This window comes from Acipenser ruthenus, chromosome 13 (genome assembly GCF_902713425.1).
Source record: "Acipenser ruthenus chromosome 13, fAciRut3.2 maternal haplotype, whole genome shotgun sequence".
Classification (NCBI taxonomy): domain Eukaryota; kingdom Metazoa; phylum Chordata; class Actinopteri; order Acipenseriformes; family Acipenseridae; genus Acipenser; species Acipenser ruthenus.
Window position 1 is genome coordinate 6,162,971 of NC_081201.1, and position 20,201 is coordinate 6,183,171.

Consider the following 20,201-nt stretch of genomic DNA (forward strand, 5'->3'; position numbering starts at 1 on the left):
TTCCACATTCACTGCCAATGAGACCTTTCAACAGGTCACGTATACAAAATATTAAAACATTTCCTTTGATCTGCCCAAGCTTATAGCTGCAGTCAGTTTCCATTCCAAATCTACACATGTACAAGATCTCATCAAAGCTGTCACACCTGACATTTTAATTAAATCTTTACTGAACTAGTCCTTAACCGGACAACATACATTCCACATGTCTTGCAACATTTTTTGATCTTTGATCGTCAAGTCAATCACAGTAAAAAATAATCCCTTAATTTGACAACATAATAGTGCTGTTACAGCTGTAATTTATCAAAGATAACTAGACAATTCACTTCTCCACAACCCCTACAAGACGAGTTTATAAATGCTATATATATATATAATATTCCAGGTAGTTGTGTAAAGGCATAACTCTAGGATAGGGGTACTCAATAGGCGGGACTCAGTCTGAATCTGGACTGCCAAGACATATATAACAATCTTATGTTTTTGCTTGTATTCACATTGGAAATACTGTGAATTTTTGAGACAGCATGAGAGTGTGGAACGTGAGGATACAGTAACAGTCGCTGTGATAGGAAGTTGTAGATACTCAGTACCAGCTATGAATGAAATAAAGTGTTCAAGTCAACAGTAGTTATACAATTCTCTGGTTATAGCAGGGAAAGAACTCCTGCAGTAACAAGTCAGTAAAAGAAGGCAGACTAGTAAAAACGAGACAGTTTTGATTCCCCCAAAACTCCTTTAAACCTAGTGAAGAACTCTCAAACCAACAGCATGTGTAAAAACTGTATTTGTGTATACTCTGTGTTTGTTTGTCGGTGTGGAGATGGGAGTGACAATGTGCTCCGGATCTTGACCTTGCTGTGAACCAAGAATTATGGACCATCACTAAAATGATTGAGTACCCCTGCTCTAGGCCGGGCAGTGTTCTTCCACTGGCGGCACGCGAGAGACTTCCGTTTGGCCAGTCTAGCGTCAGCTGTCCAAAAGTTGAATTTGCTGCTATGGAAGATTGATAGGTCGTCGCTATCTGTACAGGGCATTTGTGTTGCAACGCCATAATACAGGAACACGTGATCACTGCACTTTATTCGGGTCTCTTCCTCCATTAACTTACTACCTAGAGCAGTGGTGCGCAAACTGTATTTAATAAATACATGCATGACAGCTAATTAGTCCAAGTCCTTACCTTTTAAATGAGCTGTTGAGGATCACTCTCGTTGTCATACTCATTTCAAAAGTTGAATTTGCGGTAGGCATTTTCAAAATTTATAAATTATATCTGAAAGTAGAAATTTCAAAACTTTTAAAAATGTGTTGGTTAACATTTAAGTATTTAGCTGAATCTGGACTGTTTGTGGTTAAATGTAGGAAAAAAAATACGCGATTTACATTAAATCAGGAAAAATAATTGACCTTATCTCGTCCCAAATTCAAGACCTTCCTTCACATTAAATTGGTGAGCAACAAAATTGCATGAAATTTGGCGGTGGCCGTGTCGTAACCAACACTGTGTGCTTATCTCGACATGGAGTGGAGAGGGGTCTCTTGGAGAAAATTAGAGGGAGTCCGTTTTTAAGTATTTATTTTTTTAAAGAAAAAAACCTTTCAACTGAATGTACATTTTAAAAAAACGCAAAAGCAGCACAGATCTAAAGATCACACCACTCCCAAAAACGCTGTACAACACTGGCTCCCCTGTTCTTCCGCTCTGTGCGTGGCTTCAAAGTTCTGCGCATGCGCAGTTTGCCAAAATGCACTATTCTACTGGGAAGCACTATTGGTTACAACAGCGGTTTATAAAAAGTTTGCTCACCAGCGAGAACCACGATGCTTTTTCTTTTAAACATGCGCATTTCAGAGTGATTCAACGTCAATAGTCCCAGAGACCGAAAATCATAGAGACAAAATGACAAACACCGAGAGAAAGTAAGACAAAAATATGCAAACAGAGTAAATTAAATGAAAACAAAACAAAAAAAAAAACTGTTAAAGATCTTTTATTTGTGCTTAAAATAAATAAATAAATAAAAACCTGTTTGGCAAAAGTAAGAAATGCACCAGTGCTTGTCAAAGATGACATGTTAAATATGCATGTTAAATAAGTATCGTTCTAAGTAGTTATTTCTGAGATGTATTAGTTCAGTGGTTTTCAACCTTTTCATCCCAAGTACCAGTGTTTCCAGCAGGAGTTACTACGTGCACCAGTAACTGTTGCAATCTATGTTGTCTGTACTCGCTTGTTTGTTGCCTCATTCTGCTGAATGGTTAATCTATGCACTTGATGACTGCAATTAACTCACTATGCTTATATTTTAAATATTTTGCAAGTGGTGTGTATGGAATTGGTGACCGCACCTTTTATTGTGTACAGTTGTAATATTGGAAAGAGCATGCTGCAGCTCCCATGCTCAGTGTTAGTGGAGTCCTGATCTGACAGCATGCTGCAGCTCCCATGCTCAGTGTTAGTGAAGTCCTGATCTGACAGCATGCTGCAGCTCCCATGTTCAGTGTTAGTGGAGTCCTGATCTGACAGCAAACACAAACAGCTCTTATGATTACATGTTTATTTTTCAGTAAAAACAAGTTTAAATTGCAGAGAGTACGTTCTGCTATATTTACGATATTAACAACACCAGCAAACACATTGTCATATATTTTAGATATTTTCATTAGCACAATCTGAGAGCTGAATTTACTGAAATACTTTTTTTTATTGCAATCAAGTAAGCTGCAGTACATACCATTTTTAATTCACTTAATGTTTTAGTTTTTATTTTTTCAATAGTAATCTTCCTAATAGTCCCAGGTATTTCAGTGTGTTCTGCTTTCACACTTCTTAAAATGGTCAGTTTGAGAAATAAACTTTGTTTTCCCTGCAACAGCTGACCCTGCTTTAGTACAAACCTCAGCTGCATATTGTTTTACATTATGGCCACTCTTAAATGACTGTGCCTGCTTCTTTGGCTGAAGAGATATTATCAGCTCATCCTCTAACTGGGGGCCTTACGCCCCCGACGGTAAACAATGTAACTAAATCTATATGGATTGCAAGATGTAACAAACGAAAAAAAATCTGTTCGTGTTGACTCAAAACTTTATTTAGTCACTCTACGATTTGACTGGCGAAAGATAACGTTGGTTTATTGGAGTTCAATCAATATTTATTTTATATAGCGCCTTTCATAGTGGACCACCATCACAAAGCGCTTTACAAAATGAAGTAAAAACTCAATGCATAATACATCACAGTAAAAAAAAAGCATAATACATTAAATACAAGGCTAGGATGTGAAATGGGCCACATTTATAAACAATCTCAGTAAATTATAAAAGTGTATGTGAACTCGGTATGAGGTCAGGAGAGGTGACTGAAATATTAATACTTATATAAAGGCATATATTTTTTTATCGCAGAAATATCTGAAGGAAGAGAGAGTATAAGACTATTATTAAAAGAAAAAAGATAAGGAAGAGAGAGTTTCAGACCGATAGTAAACATTAAATAATGTTGGGTTTTAGAATTAAAAATTAGGATAATGAAAATGTTGACACAGGCCATGAACGAGTTCAAGTTCAATTCCCACCTAAATCTTTTATTTTTACCTTAGGTTATGCAGCAGTAAATATATCAATAAGTGCACTTCAAAATGACACAAGCCTGATTTTACTTTAGTGAAAACCTTGGCTACATTTCTTTTTTCATTAAAAACGTGTAACTTTGCTGATATTAATGCTCATCTTTCATATTGAAACATGTGTACTTACTAATAATTTAAACTCACATTTGTTTAATAATAAACATTTAAGTATGTTATGTCCCTGAATGACTAAAGCTTTTAGAAATACATGCCGATTGATAAAAAGCGTGAGTCAATATAAAATGTAGCTCATTATATAGATATATAGATTTAGATTTTCCAGTAAATATATTCCAATACAATGCCGATTATTGGACCTCAAAGCCTTCACTAGTGTTTTCTACTATTATAACAACCTTGACTTGTATAAAGAAGGAAAAACATTGAGTGAAATAGCTTGCATCACTCGATTTTCAAGGTGTGGAATCCAAAGCATAATCAACAAGTACAGAGAAACATCATCTGTAATTGACAAACCCAGAACTGGAATCCCCAAAAACCTGTCTAACAAGGATGAACAGTACTTAAAGAAAATATCTTTAAGGAATAGAAAGAAGACAAACATGGTATTGACAACAGAACTGGCAGAAGGTACAGGTGTGGTTGTCCATCAAATCAACAGTACAAAGGTCACTCTTGAAATCAGGACTTAAAGGATGTGTTGCAGTAAGAATACCTCTGTTAAGAAAGGGGAACAAGACTAAAAGGCTAAAATATGCACAAGAACACAAAAATTGGACTATGGAACAATGGTCAAAGGTGCTTTGGACTGTTGATGGATCTATATACATCAGTAAGACCTACCCTTAAGTATTGAACTTTTGCACGCTTTCAGATGGAAGGGGCGAATTTTGTGAACTTTCTCCAAACCTCCAGTGTAAAGCACAGCTATTGTAAGGAAAAAACCTTTATGTATAGGCAACTGGAGAAAAAAAAATTGCCTGGCTTAAACAAAGTAGGCTACCACAGGCAAGCTTAGATGGCAGTTATAAACAAAAAAGAAAAAAACTTAACCTGCACATACAACATTAACCACATACATTGTCTGAATGTGCATCTTGGTTCCTCTTTGTAGTTCTGTAATCAATTTCCTGTGCTTGTGTACTTCAAGATTGTGTGTGGGTAGTGCATTTCTGTCAACTATGAAAAAGGGGAGGGAGTGATATTAGATTATATTAACTGGTGAGCAATTTTTCAATGGGCTCACCCAGTTGCTATAGTCATGTATAAATCAGCCAACTGGAAAATCTCCCATCCATAGACAAAGATGCTTTGAAATTAGGGCTGCCAAGCGATTAACATTTTAATCTTAGTTCATCTTGGTTTTAATCACATATTATATTGATACAATTACTGCAGCCATTGCATTAGTATGTTTTATTACTTACATTATTATTATAAATATTTGAAAGTTCTTATTACCTATAAGGCCTTACATGGTCTTGGACCTTCTTATCTTCAAGATCTGCTGACCCCACATGTCCCTGGTCATTCCCTGAGATCGGAAAATGTTCATCTTCTGACAGTCCCTAAAATTAATTTAAACTCTGTTGGATCCAGGGCATTGTTATAATGCCCCATGTCTTTAGAACTTGCTCCTGATTCAAATCAGGAATGCTAGCTAATCTTTTAAATCCTTTTTAAAAACAGATTTGTTTGGGTCTGTTTATTTGTAGCTGGATTATATATTAGACACAGGTTTTTTATATATATTTATTTTGTAAAGCGCACTGGTATGCTTGCACGAATTGCACTAAGGAGAAGAATATTCTGTATGTAACAGGCGATGCTACATTCGGTATGATTCTTTTGTTACATCACATATCACATCAGTTGTGCGTGGTGTATTAATACAGAAATAAGTTTAAAACAAGTAAATGTCAAAAGACTAAACTCGCGATTAACGCGTGTTAAAACATTAATTCATCGCCAGTCTGTGGCGGGCATGTTCAGAGGAGGAACGTAAGTGAAAGATAACGATAACAATAATTGCTACCAGCACGTTACTTGTTTCTGTGTTATCGCTGTGTTGTGTCTGTTCGATTTGGCCATCATGCCTTTTGTTTTATTCAGTGTTTGTTTTGTGTCAAAACCTTTTATTTTGCTAAATACGCGCATGGGCGTGTCATCCGCAGTAGAGTGTCTGTTTACTGGTCTGACGTCACCACCAAGCTATCTGTGAGGGTGCGTTGTTAAATTCACTTGGTGCTTATCGGTGCGGGGAATTTAAGAACAGTTTGGTGAATCAACATAGCTGATAATAGAAAGGTTGCTGCTGCGGCATGCAAGGCTGTGGTTGACATGTGCCAGCTGAAATCTTATTGAGACGAAGGTTTAGTTATCTTTAACCGACTAATTAGGAGCTAGCTTTGTTACATTAAAATATAGAAAGAAGCTAGCCTGCAAATGTAAATATTTATATAAATATGAATGTATTAATGGATACACTTTCAAATACAGTTCGCCCACTTTTCGCAACTTTGTAACATATTTGTTTGAAATATAAAAGGACAAATAACATACACGATAACAAAAAAATAAAAATCTGTTCTCTCTCTCTCATATCGAATTCTTGTACGTCACCAGCTCAGTCGGCTACTCTGGATAAATTGGAAAATGTGATATTGTTTATCAATAATGTTTATTAGCGCTATTATATATTTATTAAAAATACACAACTTCATACCCATTTTCAAAAGATTTGGCGTCTCAGAATATACAATTATATTGATTAATAGTATCTCTGTACACAAGACAAACTTCCACAGTGGGAGCGGTCATTTTGGTTTTGCTGCTGTTCACCGACTCTCAACCCCGGTGAATCCGCTGCTCTAGCGGTGACGCACCGGTGAATTTAACAACAGTTCGTTGAGCAACTCGAGCAAGAATTTAGCAATGGTTTGGTGAATCCGCTTTACATCGGTGCATGCAGCGGTGAATTTAACAACGCACCCTGACACAATACGCAGAAATAAGGTTACACAGAAATGTAGCAAACACAAACATCCTTGGAACAAACTCGTGAAGATAAAAAAGGCAAAATAGTTGTGTATAACACATAAGAAAGAAAATTGTCATGGAAACCTGACCACAAAAACAACCAAAAAACAGGCACTTAGCACAGAAGAAGAAAAAGTCAGTTCCACACCTAAAAAAACACAGGAAACGTGCTGTTTGTAAGTTCAAAGTTTAAATTCTTCACTTTGGTTGCAGTAGCGTTTTAACTCCTAGTAAGACCATTGCAATTGCGGTTTTCTCTGTAGTGCCTCACAAAATGCAAATCTTATTTTAAATTTAGTTCAAGTTATCAAAGTTGTAACTATTTTAAATAAAATTCTTTATGCAGTTCACTCTCTGTCTAATAACTCACTGACATAAACTAAGTAGAGTAAGCCTCCCACAACAAGCAACACATAACTTTAGAACTCTGTCAGGAAAGAAATTGCTCACCTGGGATTATATAAAATACTGCATGGGGTTGTGTGTGATAAATGAGAATTTAATGCCCGCCCTCTGGTCACACACTACCCGATACAGTATTGTATATGTACTGAATGGGCAAAAAATGCCCCAGGGCTATTTTGCATCTAGAGAAATAGCAGTTCAGGGTGCACTTGTATAAGCTTCTTCATTAAACTCTTGTGGATATGCTGTTTTTGAATAGGGGACGATTATTCAGGTAGACACAGTGTTTATTTCAATGCTGCCTAAGCCTTCCACATTCACTACCAATGAGTCATTTCAACAGGTCCCTCCTACTGTTCTACTGTATATGCAAACATTTCCCTTGATCTTCCCAAGCTTTTATCTGCACTCAGTTTCCATTCCAGATCTATGGAAGATTTACAGTTCTAGAGGCTGGTGCTTTAATTATGCACCATATGTGTTCATTTATATCTCAGTCCTTGCATATACAACATCAAGTTCTCTTTCAGGCCCCTTAATAATTATAGGATGTGTTTTAACTTGTTGGAGCTAGACTTAGTGGTCAACAGTTGGATTATGCCTTACTGGTGGCATTAAAATTAAACAAGCTGTAGAATAGGAAGATGACTCGTACTTGTTTGTTTTAGCTCCAAATTCACACACAAGCCTTGCTACCTAGTACAAAACACCATTCAAGCTGTCACACCTGACATTTTAATTAAAATACCCTGTAAAATTTTTACTGAACTAGTCATTAACAGGGCCTCCAGACATTCCACAGGTCTTACAAAAATAATCCTTTCCCCCTTTGGCCTTCAAATCAATCACAGTAAAAAATAAGCCCTTAATTTGACAATGTGATAGTGCTGTTACAGCTGTAATTTATAATAGATAATAGAGATCTAGAACATTCACTTCTCCACAACCCTTGCAAGACGAGTTTAAACATGCTATATATACAATATTCCAGGTAGTTGTGTAAAGGTATAGCATCTAGGGCAGTGTTCTTCAATTTGCAACACGCCATAAAACAGGAACACGTGATCACTGCACTGTATCTGGTAATCATCCTTCTCCCTGATTTACAACTCCCTCCCAACTCTGCAAGCTACCTTACCCTGTGTGCACATTCATTCCTATTCATATAAGTATATTCCATAACCCAATGGGGAATAATATTTTACAGTTTACTATTAACTTCTAAAACTAATTACTCCTATCTTGTAACTTATATTTGTCTTTAAGGTCTGCCTCCACTTACTGACTGGGCTAAACACCATTAGTTTGGTTACCTAGAGAACCACGATTATGCTTTTTCTTTTAAACATGCACATTTGTGAAGACAAAAACTATTGAAGCACAATAAATTAGCTGAAAAACCAAGCCTGTCAAAGAGCTTTTATTTGGGATTAAATAAAAACCTGTTTGGCAACAGTAAGAAATGCACCTGAGCCTGTCAATGCTGCCACACCCTCATGCCTTTACCATAGATGCTTACCAAGATACTTTATATTTCAGGGAATCTCGCCTCTACTCTAATCCTGTGTCAGTTTACTGCCGTCACAGCCCTCAGAAAGAAGCTAGCAATCCATTATTTCCATCCGTATATGCTCGGTTCCCCACAGACTAGCGTTGGTTTGTTATTCAGTTCTCCAGCAATCCAAATCGGACAGATCACTTCTCCATGATCTCTTAAGAGTTTATAAAGGAGAAAACAACCTCCCCAATCAAGGGTCCGTGGTCATTTACAGTTGACCATAATTACAGCAATTAGGTTTCCTTTTAGCAACAGTGTCAATCAAATTCACTGCATGAGCTTTAACCCAGTGCTCTTGGGGGACCTTTTGGACCCCAGCAGTTCTTTACAGAAACAATGTCTGCAATGTTCTTACAGAAAGTTTTGATTGTGTATCAAAATTCAATTTTTATTGTTCTGCTTTCTCCCCAAAAACTGAAACTACAAAGGCAGTTTCTCCAAAAACTGAAACTAAAAAGGCATTTTCCCAAAAACTGAAAGTGAAACCACAAATGTGATTTCCTGAAAATCTGTTGGGTTTCTATTAAAACAAGCGTGATTCATGTGTAGTCAGTCTCCTATAGGTGATCAATACGGCTACACGTCCAGCAAGATATACAACAGCAGAAGCTTTGCAGAGCATTCTAAATGATGACAGTGAGTCTGATGGTGACTTTGACATTGATGACACTGATGAAGAGTTTGTACCTACAAGAGATGAGACGTCTGAAGCTGAGGATCACCAGTCAGGTACAGACTCTGACCCGATGAGCAAGAGACCAGCGGTAACCATAGTGATGAGGGTGATGGAGAAGCAGAGGAAGATGGTCCACCTCCGAATGAAGCAATGAGTAGAGGAAGAGGATGTTGAAGGGAGGGCTAGGGGACGTGGTGTTGTAAAAGCCTTGCAGAAATGACATGATTGTACGCAATGGGAAAGTATGTAAATGTTTGCCTGCAATGATCATTTTCTGGACAAATGTGTTGTGATAAAAATGATTCAAAATGTGGATGTGTTCTCTTTTTGTTGTAGGTTTCGAGTCGAGAACCTCCTCCTCAAGGAAGACACCAGGCACAGGACATAATTTGCTCTCCTCCAGGTGGTACTAGAGATGGACAAGTGACATCCATCAAGGTGGCATATGAGCTCTTCGTTACCCCTGAAATACTGGATGTCATTGTAAGACAAACAACCTAGACATGAGTTCAAAGAGTGGAATGATGCACACCCAGAAAACCAGAAACATTGAACAGACAAATATTACTGAAGTGAAGGCATTCATTAGACTTCTGCTACTTGTAGGAATCGACAGAGGTCACCTGGAACCCCTGTCTTCCCTTTGGTCACAACAAACTGGGCGACCCATTTTCTGAGCACTCGTGCCAGAAAAAAGATTCAAGAGTATTTTGAGAGTCCTAAGATTTGACAACAAACAGAGAAGACAGGAGAGAAGAACAACTGATTAACGAGCAGCAATCTGTGATTCATGGGGAACATTTGTTGACATGCTCAAGAAGTTCTGGCATGACAGTTGATGAGCAGCTTGTCCCGTTGTTTTGTGGAGTGATGAAACAAAAATCTAGCTATTTAATCATTGAGCTGTTTCATAACCATTTAAACAACACCTTCACCGCCCTGTGGACATTACCTTATCTGACCTGCCAGAGAATGTAATTTGAATACCACTGCTCTGTCTTCCTTTATAATGATCACCTGAAGGAGGAAAAGTGAAGTCTGTCACCTAAGAATGTTGTGTACTAAGTCTTTTTACCAACATCCCACACAAGTAAAACAAATGAGCTTCAGGCAATAGCAATGTCAAGTAATACTATTTAAGTAAGATTTACAAATGTTATATATAATTTAGATTTTCCAGGGATATATTCCAATACAATTCCGATTATTGGACTACTCATGCTTTCAGATGGAAGGGGTGAATTTTGCGAACTCTCTCCAAACTCCCAGTGTAAACTGCAGCTGTTGTAAGGAAGGGACATGTATATACAGGCAACTGGAGAAAAAATTTGCCTGGCTGCAAAAACTAGCTTGGGTAGTTTGGGCAGTTAAAAACAAAACTAAAAAAAAAACTTAACCTGCACATACAACATTAACCACATACAAGGTCTGATTGTGCATCTTGGTTCCTCTTTGTAGTTCTGTAATCAATTTCCTGTGCTAATTATTATTATTATTATTATTATTATTATTATTATTATTATTATTATTATTATTATCCAAAAAACAAACCAACTTAAAAAAAACTGTTGTCCTATTTCTGGATTAATATTGTTGCCCCTTCTTTATAGTTTTATATTTATTTATACAGAATTAAAAACTTCAGCATTTGCTGTTAAAATGTTTGAACCAACTGCTAAATCACAACAGAGTCATTTTATTAATCACCTTAATGCATTTCAAATGATACTGTATATTTTCTTATTAGTTTCCTTTTATATATATATATATATATATATATATATATATATATATATATATATATATATATATATATATATAAACCATCCGACTATATATACATTTATTTCTTAGCAGACACCCTTATCCAGGGCGACTTACAGTTGTTACAGAGTATTACATTACAAAATATCACATTACAGATAAAAGCAGTTATAAAATACTGTAAGAGCAAATTCAAATGAGAGAAAATAAAAAGTACAGTAAATAATTAATTATGAGAGATATTTCGACTAAGAACAGTTAAACTTAAAAATATTTGATTATAAGACTAAATTCCATTAAAGAGTATGTAGTAAGTACAATAAATGGATAAGACCGATTTAAAATAAGAGCAATTACAAAAAACATGAATATGATTACCTTTAAGAGTAAAAATCAAGTACGAGATACATTAAATATAATTATGATTGAGAGCAGTAGTAGAAGACAGCAATTGTGGAGCAATTAACTGCAAGCACAAGATGATGCAAGTACTGATAAAATTGGGTGCCATATAGTCCAGTATAGTTGAGAGTTGAGGTTTACAGAAGCTGTCTGAAAAGGTGTGTCTTGAGGAGGCGCCGGAAGGTGGTGAGGGACTGAGCAGTTCTGATATCTGTGGGTAGGTTGTTCCACCACTGAGGGGCAATGGTGGAGAAGGAGCGGGCTCTGGAGGTGGGGTAGCGTAGGGGGGGGGGGGGGGGGGTGAAGCTAATCTGACGGTGGCAGAGAAGCGGAGGAGGCGAGAGGGGGTGTAGGGAGAAATAATAGTCTGGAGATAGGAGGAGGTAGAAAGGTCGAGACAGCGATAGGCAAGCGCAAGAGTTTTTAATTGGATGCGAGCAGCGATAGGGAGCCAGTGGAGGGAGTGGAGCAGCAGAGTAACATGAGGGAAATGAGGAAGGGAAAAGACAGATAGCGGAAGCAGGGAAGCCAGCCAGGAGGGATTTGCATTAGTCAAGGTGGGACAGTACCAGGGCCTGAACTAGGAGCTGTGTGGAGCAGTCCGTGAGGAAGGTGATAATTCTGTGTATGTTGCTGAGGACAGGAGTGTGCCAGTTTGGAGATGTGCTGAGAGTAGAAGAGGGAGTGGTCAAGGGTGACACCCATGTTCTTGGTGGATGATACCAATGTGTAACATCTGCACATATAAATGTGAAGGATATTACCACTGTTAAATATATTTTTTTTCAAAACTTTCAAAATAATTGCATACAACACATTTTAAAGCGCGTAATTTTTACACGCTCCCTAACCTTTTTTTCAACCTTCTGGAAACAAAAAAAATAAGAAAATTGTCACGGAAACCTGACCGCAAAACACAAAAAATAATATTAAAAAAAAAACAAAAAACAGAACAGGCACTTAGCACATAAGAAGATAAAGTCAGATCCACCCCTAAAAAAAACCCACAGGAAACGTGCTGTTTGTAAGTTCCAAGTCTAAACCGTTTACTTTGGTTGCATTCGCGTTTTAACTCCTAGAAAGACCATTGCGGTTTTCTCTGTACTGCCTCACATAATGCAAATCAGGTTATAAGAGTTGTTCAGTCTCTGTCTAAGTCGAGAAAGCTGAATGCACAGTAAGAGGTCAGTAAAAATGTGCTCCAATGCTCATCTCTGAGCTGGTCTCCAGTTGCAGGAACCTTAATGCGCATTGCGCAAGCCTCTGTTTTTAGTTTTACCCATGACGTCACACTAGGGGCCCTGTTTTCTGAGTGGCTAGGCTTTCCATCTGGCCTCATAAGTCCGCACATAAAATACCGAATCATGCGCCCAACCAATCAAATCACGGTCGGTGGGATTAAGGTTACAACCAATAATGATTCAACATTCCCTTTAAGAGCACCTGTGCGTCTGCGATAGCGAACGGAGGGCATTTTGAAAACCAAAAAAGACAAAAGCGCATTTCCAGCAGCCCAAGTGAGGAAGATGACCAAACCTGGAGCGGCAGAGTGAATACGATTTTTTAAAAGTGATCTCTAAGTGATATATACAATTTAGAATCAGTTTTCCTTAAGTTAGGCATGTATAGTTCACCTTTGAACCGTGAGCACCGTCGCAGTAGTCACCGCTTCAGTGGATACCCATTGTCCCCTATCAACCAGACTGTCATACCGCTGAAACGCAGCTGCCACCTGCGAATTAGCGAGGATAAACAAGTCATGAGCGGAGCAACAACAGTTTGCATACGCATTTGATGCTGGCATCACAGGTCACACACTACTTGCACGTTGACAGAATAGGTCCCCTTACGATTTACGTAGATGTGTCTATTCTGTGTTGGTGCATGTACTTTAGTGCTACAGGCAAACAGTGCACCCTCCGCATGTCTCCTTCCAGGACAGCCTGAAGCAGTTAGCAGATGTCAGTGCACCTGATGCATACATTGTGTGTCAGACAGGCTCAGAAAAAACAATATTTGGGGACGTCTCCTCCTCTTGTCTGGCCACGTACAAATTATTATTATTATTATTATTATTATTATTATTATTATTATTATTATTATTATTATTATTATTATTATTATTATTAATTAATTAATTGTTTATTTATTTATTTATTTATTTATTTATTTATTTATTTCTTAGCAGACGCCCGCATGGCGACTTACAATTGTTACAAAATCACAGTACAAAGTATCACATTACAAAATATCACATGAATCCAGTGCGCACTCCATATGTCTTTTATTTCTCTTTTTTCTCTCTGTCTCTTCTTTGCATGCTTCCCTGGTAGTTTCACAGGTATTTATAGCCGACCAGTTTAAACCTGGTTTTCACATGTCAGCTGAAACGCTTTGCGAACACTTTTGCGAACGTTGCTGAATAGGGACATATATTTTGGAATGTGGTAGAATGAAGCAGAGGTGTTAATAAATCAGTTGAATTCATTAGAGGCGGATACTAGATTAATACATAGCGTATTGAAGGAGGGAAACGGAAAACAAAAAGGGAAACAAATACACAATATATTCAGACTACTGGAAAATGGGGATGTATCTAGATGATATTATAGAAGGTTGATAGAGGGTGCTCATCATCTACTATTAGATGGGATTCGCCAACTTCCTTCCAGAAGAAAATGAAGAAGAAGAATTGATTTTATTGGACATGTAAATTGAGTGTGAATTGTGTGAACTGTCGAGGAATTGAATTGTTTTGCTAACTATACCAAAAGCACACCTGTCCGCGGCGGGAATTAGCCTACTTCCTGTGAGGATCGTTTCCGTCAATCAGCCTGCTGATTTGCTGTATTTGTCTGATTGGGAAGGGGTATTAAATAAATAGGAACTTAACCACAAGGTTACACAAGAAAGACTGACTGAATTGCACTGTTCTGATAGATACTGTTTACCATATAACATCTGAAGCAATACGTTTTTAATACACATTGTGACACTCTCCCGATAGACTGGCCACCGAAATTAAATAATTAAACATGTATTGAATCCCCTCACGCACTCTCCACTCACTTTACTTGTTGATATCGATTCATTTGTGTTTTAGAGGTGGGTTAAAAAAAAAAAAACCCTGACCTGTCTGTTAAAGTGTCCCGGAATTTTGGGGGCAGTTGGCAAGCTGTGGTCAAAGTACCCTTGGCACACATTTCCTACAGAATGGACAAATCGCACACCGTGTTCTCTGGAAGAATGCAGTTATACGTATCTGCGCTGCTTGCAGGGCGAGTAGAGTACGGTTGCCTTAGTTATTTCAGAAGTCTCCATTGTATTTAGATTCTCTCGTGAAAGCAGTGTTTTAATTACAAATACAGTTGTGTGAAAGAGATTAGTTCACAAAAACGAGGCCACTCCTTCCACAGGAGTGGCTATCAATCACTACTCAGGTGGGGGGCAGACCCTCACGTTATAATAGTCTGTGCTATTTTGTGTCTAATCACATGCTGTACGTCAGACTATGGTAAAGTTGTTTCATGTGCGGCGTAATTTCTTATAGTTTATAAAACTACAGTTCATCTTCAACCATGAGTATTCTTACGCAAGATGACAAGCAAAACATCAGAGACGTTTGGGCGAAAGTCTTTGAAAACGCAGAAGAAAACGGAAAAGTAGTTGTTATACGGTAATTTTTGCATTTCTTTTAAAATCATAAATCTGCTTTCTAAGTAGAAATATCTTTTGGTGAAAGACAAAATAATAATACTGACTGTGCTACTGCAAGGATTAGAGAGTATCAGAATACCTACTGAAGTTGAGAGTAGTAAATCTAACAATTCACTTGTAAAATGCCCTGTGCTTCGTGCGGCTTGTCTTTTTCTTGAGGGGGTAGTATTCTGAAGAATGTACGATTCATAAATTATTGATTTCATAGTAACTCAAGCAAGGATTGTGTTGTGAGCACTTCATACAGAGATAACGGTTTCGTTTACGGTTGTCTATAATTTAAACAATAAACAATGTCATTTATTGTTGCACATACCGGACTAAGCGAGTATTCTATTGTATTATACATTTTGTATATTACAATTGAACTATAGCTTTGGGAACATTTTGAGATGACTCTTGAAGAAAGTGCTTTCACATATCTATGGACCAGCTTTTGAGATGCATATCTTTCCAAGTTAGTCCTGGTCAAAGGTGTGACAACGGTGTAGAGAGAGATTATCAAATACAATCAGGAATACATTTTGAACAAGCAGAACACGAAGAGCATGCATATGCATTTTGTAGCATCAAGGTCTTTGAGCATAGACCCATGCTTTTTTTTTTTTTAAATGGCATTTATTTCAATTTTAATTGCAGGCTATTCGTTGACCACCCAGAAACCAAGAAATATTTCAAGAACTTCAAAAATATCGCCACCGAGGAGGAACTGGAGAAGAACGCCCGTGTTAAACTCCACGGAAAGAAAGTCATGAATGCTCTCAACGAGGTCGTTGAGAACATGGATGACTGGGGGGCAGTGGTTAAAATCCTTACCCCACTGGCAGAGAAGCATAAAGACGTGCACAAAGTCGGTGTTCACAATTTCAAGGTATATTACCCTTCGTAAATACAAAGGGTTCTCTTTTTTTGTGATTAATTTTTAATTTCTGGGGAATAATAATAATAATAATAATAATAATAATAATAATAATAATAATAATAATGCATGTAACCGTCCACCTGAGGCATATTCTCAGATATATATATATATATATATATATATATATATATATATATATATATATATATATATATATATATATATATATATATATATATATATATATAAGGAGGCCATTGAAGCAGAAAAAGCTACATTAAAACAACACAATGACTCCAGAATACATAAAAGATAGACTAGGTGCAGCCAAGTTTTATTTGAGCATGTTATTTAATTGACCTTCTGGTGTGTCAACACTCGGTCACGGTCTAATGAATACGATTATTGTTCAAATGTCACATCGGTGTGACATTTGACTCTAATCGTCTTAAGAATGTCCATAAGGTATTTAAGAGGTGAGTTTAATAACAAACCTGTTCAACAGAATACACGCCTTCTGACTGTGTGCAGAAGATTGTTGCACTGTAATGTAAAATCCTGTTCAGGTCAGGGAAAAACAAAAAAAAAAAGCTATAGAAACGTGTTGTCATATTGAATCGGAACTATACCAAGGAGTCTAGACAGGTGGTCTAGTTAACAATTACTGCTGCACAGCTGTTCTGTCGGCATTTGATAAGGGGATCTTTCTTGAAAGCGTTGACATCTCTTTCATCCATTCCTAGTCCATTTTCTTTACCTTTTATACTTTGATCAGCATTATCACTGATACAATTTATATTGTGATTTACAATCTTTATTATTATTATTATTATTATTATTATTATTATTATTAATAATAATAATAATAATAATAATAATAATAATAATAATAATAATAATAATAATTAATTAATTAATTTCTTAGCAGACGCCCTTATCCAGGGCGACTTACAATTGTTACAAGAGATCACATTTTTTTTATATACAATTACCCATTTATCTGGTTGGGTTTTTACTGGATCAATCCTGAACTTTAGAGTACTGTAATCTGTCAAGTGTTATTTAATCTGTAGTATTTTGTATTTAATTATATCCTGATGTAACTATCACTGACACTTATCTTACCTTTATTGAATCGTATTTTGTCATATACTTATACTTGCTAGAACCGAAGTCATTATATTTTATCTTGCTCTTAATTGTATTAATACTTGTACTGTGATTCTTGAAATGTATTTTTGTTTACGACTGTAAGTCGCCCTGGATGGGCGTCTGCTAAGAAATAATAATAATAATAATAATAATAATAATAATAATAATAATAATAATAATAAAGTACCTTGCTCAGGGGTACAGCAGCAGCCCCCCTCCAGGGATTGAACCCACGACCCTCCGGTCAAGAGTCCAGAGCCCTAACCACATATTGAAACTATAACGCTATAGGTAAACTGCTGCGTCCTTGTTCCTGTGATGTAGGTCACATGTTCCCTTCTAGCTTGATCACTGGGTGAGTTTGAACTACCAGGAAGCAGCAGAAGCAACTATCTATAGCTTTGTATTTGGAATACAGTAGAACCAAAGTTACGAACGGCTTTGGAATGGAGGTTGTTCGTAGGTCTGAAATGTCCGTTACAAGAAAACAGAAGTTAACTTAGTGTTTAGATTTCATTTTAAACATAATCTACTAGTCATGCAGCATGATCGGGCATTCAGCTTCCTTTGGGTTGGAAAACAAAACAAACAAAAAAAACAGTGTTTAATTAAAATTGCCTGTTCTTGCTTTTAAATCAGCCTGGGTATAATTGTGTTGGTTTTGCCTTAGTTGTGACCCAGCACGCAACGTACCTGGTTCCATTGCGCGCACTGCTGTGATTGCAACATATCCTGCATTCCGTGGAATCTTTGCATACCTCGCCATTTGGGTCTCTCTCCGGAACCCCTCCTTCCGTTTTACTTCAAGTGCACGCGGAGCTGTGAGACAGGCTGCAGGGAGATTCATACGAACACGTAATCGTTGCGTGCTATTTTTATTCTCCGGTAAAATATATATTTAAAAAATTTGATAGTTAATGTTTCAAAGGAGTTCTTTTTTTTTGTTTTTGTTTTTTAACCAGTATGCTAAAATATATTTTTAAAATAATTATTACACAACAGTGTCCTTTATTTACCTCACCTACCTACAGATTATTAACGTTTCAAAGCACTGTGGTTTTAACATAAAATAACTTTAGTACATTATCTTGGCGTCAAGTAATTTCTTGTAGTTGAGTCGTTTAACTTTACCTGCCTTTTTTTCTAAAATTCCAACCCCCTAATTAAAATGGAAAGTTTCTAAAATCTGAAGAGGCATACTGTGCACATTTGATAGAGGACAGGTTTTTAAATTGGCCCTAAAACTGAAATAAATGAATGCGTAAATTGAGCATGATTCATACATTTTATCTTGATTTAGGACTAGGGACGGATCTCTCCAAGGAGGTAGAGGACATGGAGCATTTGGTATTGTGTATTAGCAGGAAGCTGCTTGCGTGAGCTACTCAGACCAGGTATACTGTAATCGAGAAGGAACGCAAGCTTCTGTGCAGTTTTTGTAAAAGAATAATTTTAAAACTTTGGCAGTAAATGACACTTTCTTTGAATTGAAAGAGACTATGTGAAAGCTTAACTAATAATTAACACACAAGCAGTAAGGGGGGGGGGGCAAATGAAGTTAATGGTTAAATGTTACTAGCGACTTTTTATCGCATATTGACTTGACTGTCTCCTTTTTTTTGACAGCTTTTGTTTGAAGTGATTATTAACGTTTATAAAGATGCGTTGGGAGCCTCCTTCACACACCCCATCTGCGAGTCTTGGAGGAAAGTCTTCAAGCTCCTCTTTGACTTCCTGGAAGCTTTCTACACAAACACCAGCGAGTCGTAAGACTGGCCCCCTCTGAAGAGAAAAAGTGGAGGTATCACCAGTGACGTATGCACTTCTCCAGGCTCGCCACTTCGGTTAATAATATAATGTCATTTACACTTTTTTTAAGTTCATAATATTTACTACTGTATTTGTTTTATTTAGTATAGTGTTACCATTGTAGCAGTAGCTTGTAATTATTATACTTTTTAATATATGTTTTGTTCATATAAAATAAAGATATTAACGAGGTAAGCGCTTAGTGCACTGGCACTTCACATTTGTTTTTTTGTTAGTGTCTGTTTGCCAAATATTGCAACATACTGTACTGCAATTTTACATTCACGGAGGAGCAAGCCAGTTCCGTGTGATAATTTTTCATACAGAGACATACAGTTTTTGCCATGTGTGTTTCTAAATGTTTGGGCAGAGTGATTGTATTACATTATTATAATTCCGTTTACTCTCATAACCGGCATCCACGTGTACTATGTACTATACTTTTGCATTAGATGAAAAGTGACAACATGAAATATGGGCTTTTTGAATGTTAACATGTGTTTTATATGCATTATATGATAATGCAAAGCTGGCATGTTCGTAGTATAGCCTTCTATAGAACAGATGGACACTGGGCCATAGAGTCGTGTTGTGTTATTTGATACAAAGTAACTTCAAACTGCCTCACGGATGTATTGCTTTAGAAATGGTGAGTACAATACAATAGAGTATGGATTATATTCTCACTCCATATCTGTATACATCTCTGTAAATTATGCACCATGCTCTCTTTTTTAAAGATGATATTTTAAACTGTACTAACAATGTTTAATATTTTGTGTGTCTCATAAAATATTATAAATGCATATTTTTAGTCATTTGGAATTTTCTTTTAACAATTAAGATCTATTAACCAATCTGTCTTTTTTTCTTGCCTCTAGAATGCTTTGTAAACATAAATTGTGCATTAAATGACTAAATCAAAATGTGTGTGGCTTTTATAAGCATTAAGATGTAGTTTAGGTCACACTATTTGTATATCATTAAACGCTTGGGCAACAATAACTCAAATTACTATTGTTATAAAAGATTAATCATTTCATAATACTACATTGCATTACTCTTAACCCCTGTCCTTAATCCCAACTTTAGTGTGTAACAGAGAAAATTACTAATAATTACCTCATGATTTATTCTTAAACAATTAGTGGACAACAAGACCCATTGAGCTTTAGTATACAGGACAAAATGAGTCAAATTAAATAGGGTAAGAGT

At 36.7% G+C, this 20,201-nt stretch overlaps 1 protein-coding gene across 1 annotated transcript; it reads left to right on the forward strand.

Moving 5' to 3' along the window:
* Positions 1 to 14,912: 14,912 nt before the first annotated feature.
* LOC117418555 (cytoglobin-1-like) lies at positions 14,913 to 19,912 on the forward strand. Its single transcript, XM_034031725.3, has 3 exons — positions 14,913 to 15,122; positions 15,803 to 16,034; positions 18,804 to 19,912. The coding sequence occupies exons 1-3, from the start codon at positions 15,025 to 15,027 to the stop codon at positions 18,945 to 18,947; spliced, it is 474 nt and encodes a 157-aa protein (XP_033887616.1). The 5' UTR covers positions 14,913 to 15,024; the 3' UTR covers positions 18,948 to 19,912.
* The last annotated feature ends 289 nt before the right edge of the window (positions 19,913 to 20,201 follow it).

Bases quoted from the DNA above. Each gene is read 5' to 3' on its own strand.
- LOC117418555 (XM_034031725.3), top strand. From the start codon at position 15,025: ATGAGTATTCTTACGCAAGATGACAAGCAAAACATCAGAGACGTTTGG. The intron at 15,123-15,802 runs GTAATTTTTGCA...TTTTAATTGCAG, and splicing joins GGAAAAGTAGTTGTTATACG to GCTATTCGTTGACCACCCAG. The intron at 16,035-18,803 runs GTATATTACCCT...TTTTTTTGACAG, and splicing joins TCGGTGTTCACAATTTCAAG to CTTTTGTTTGAAGTGATTAT.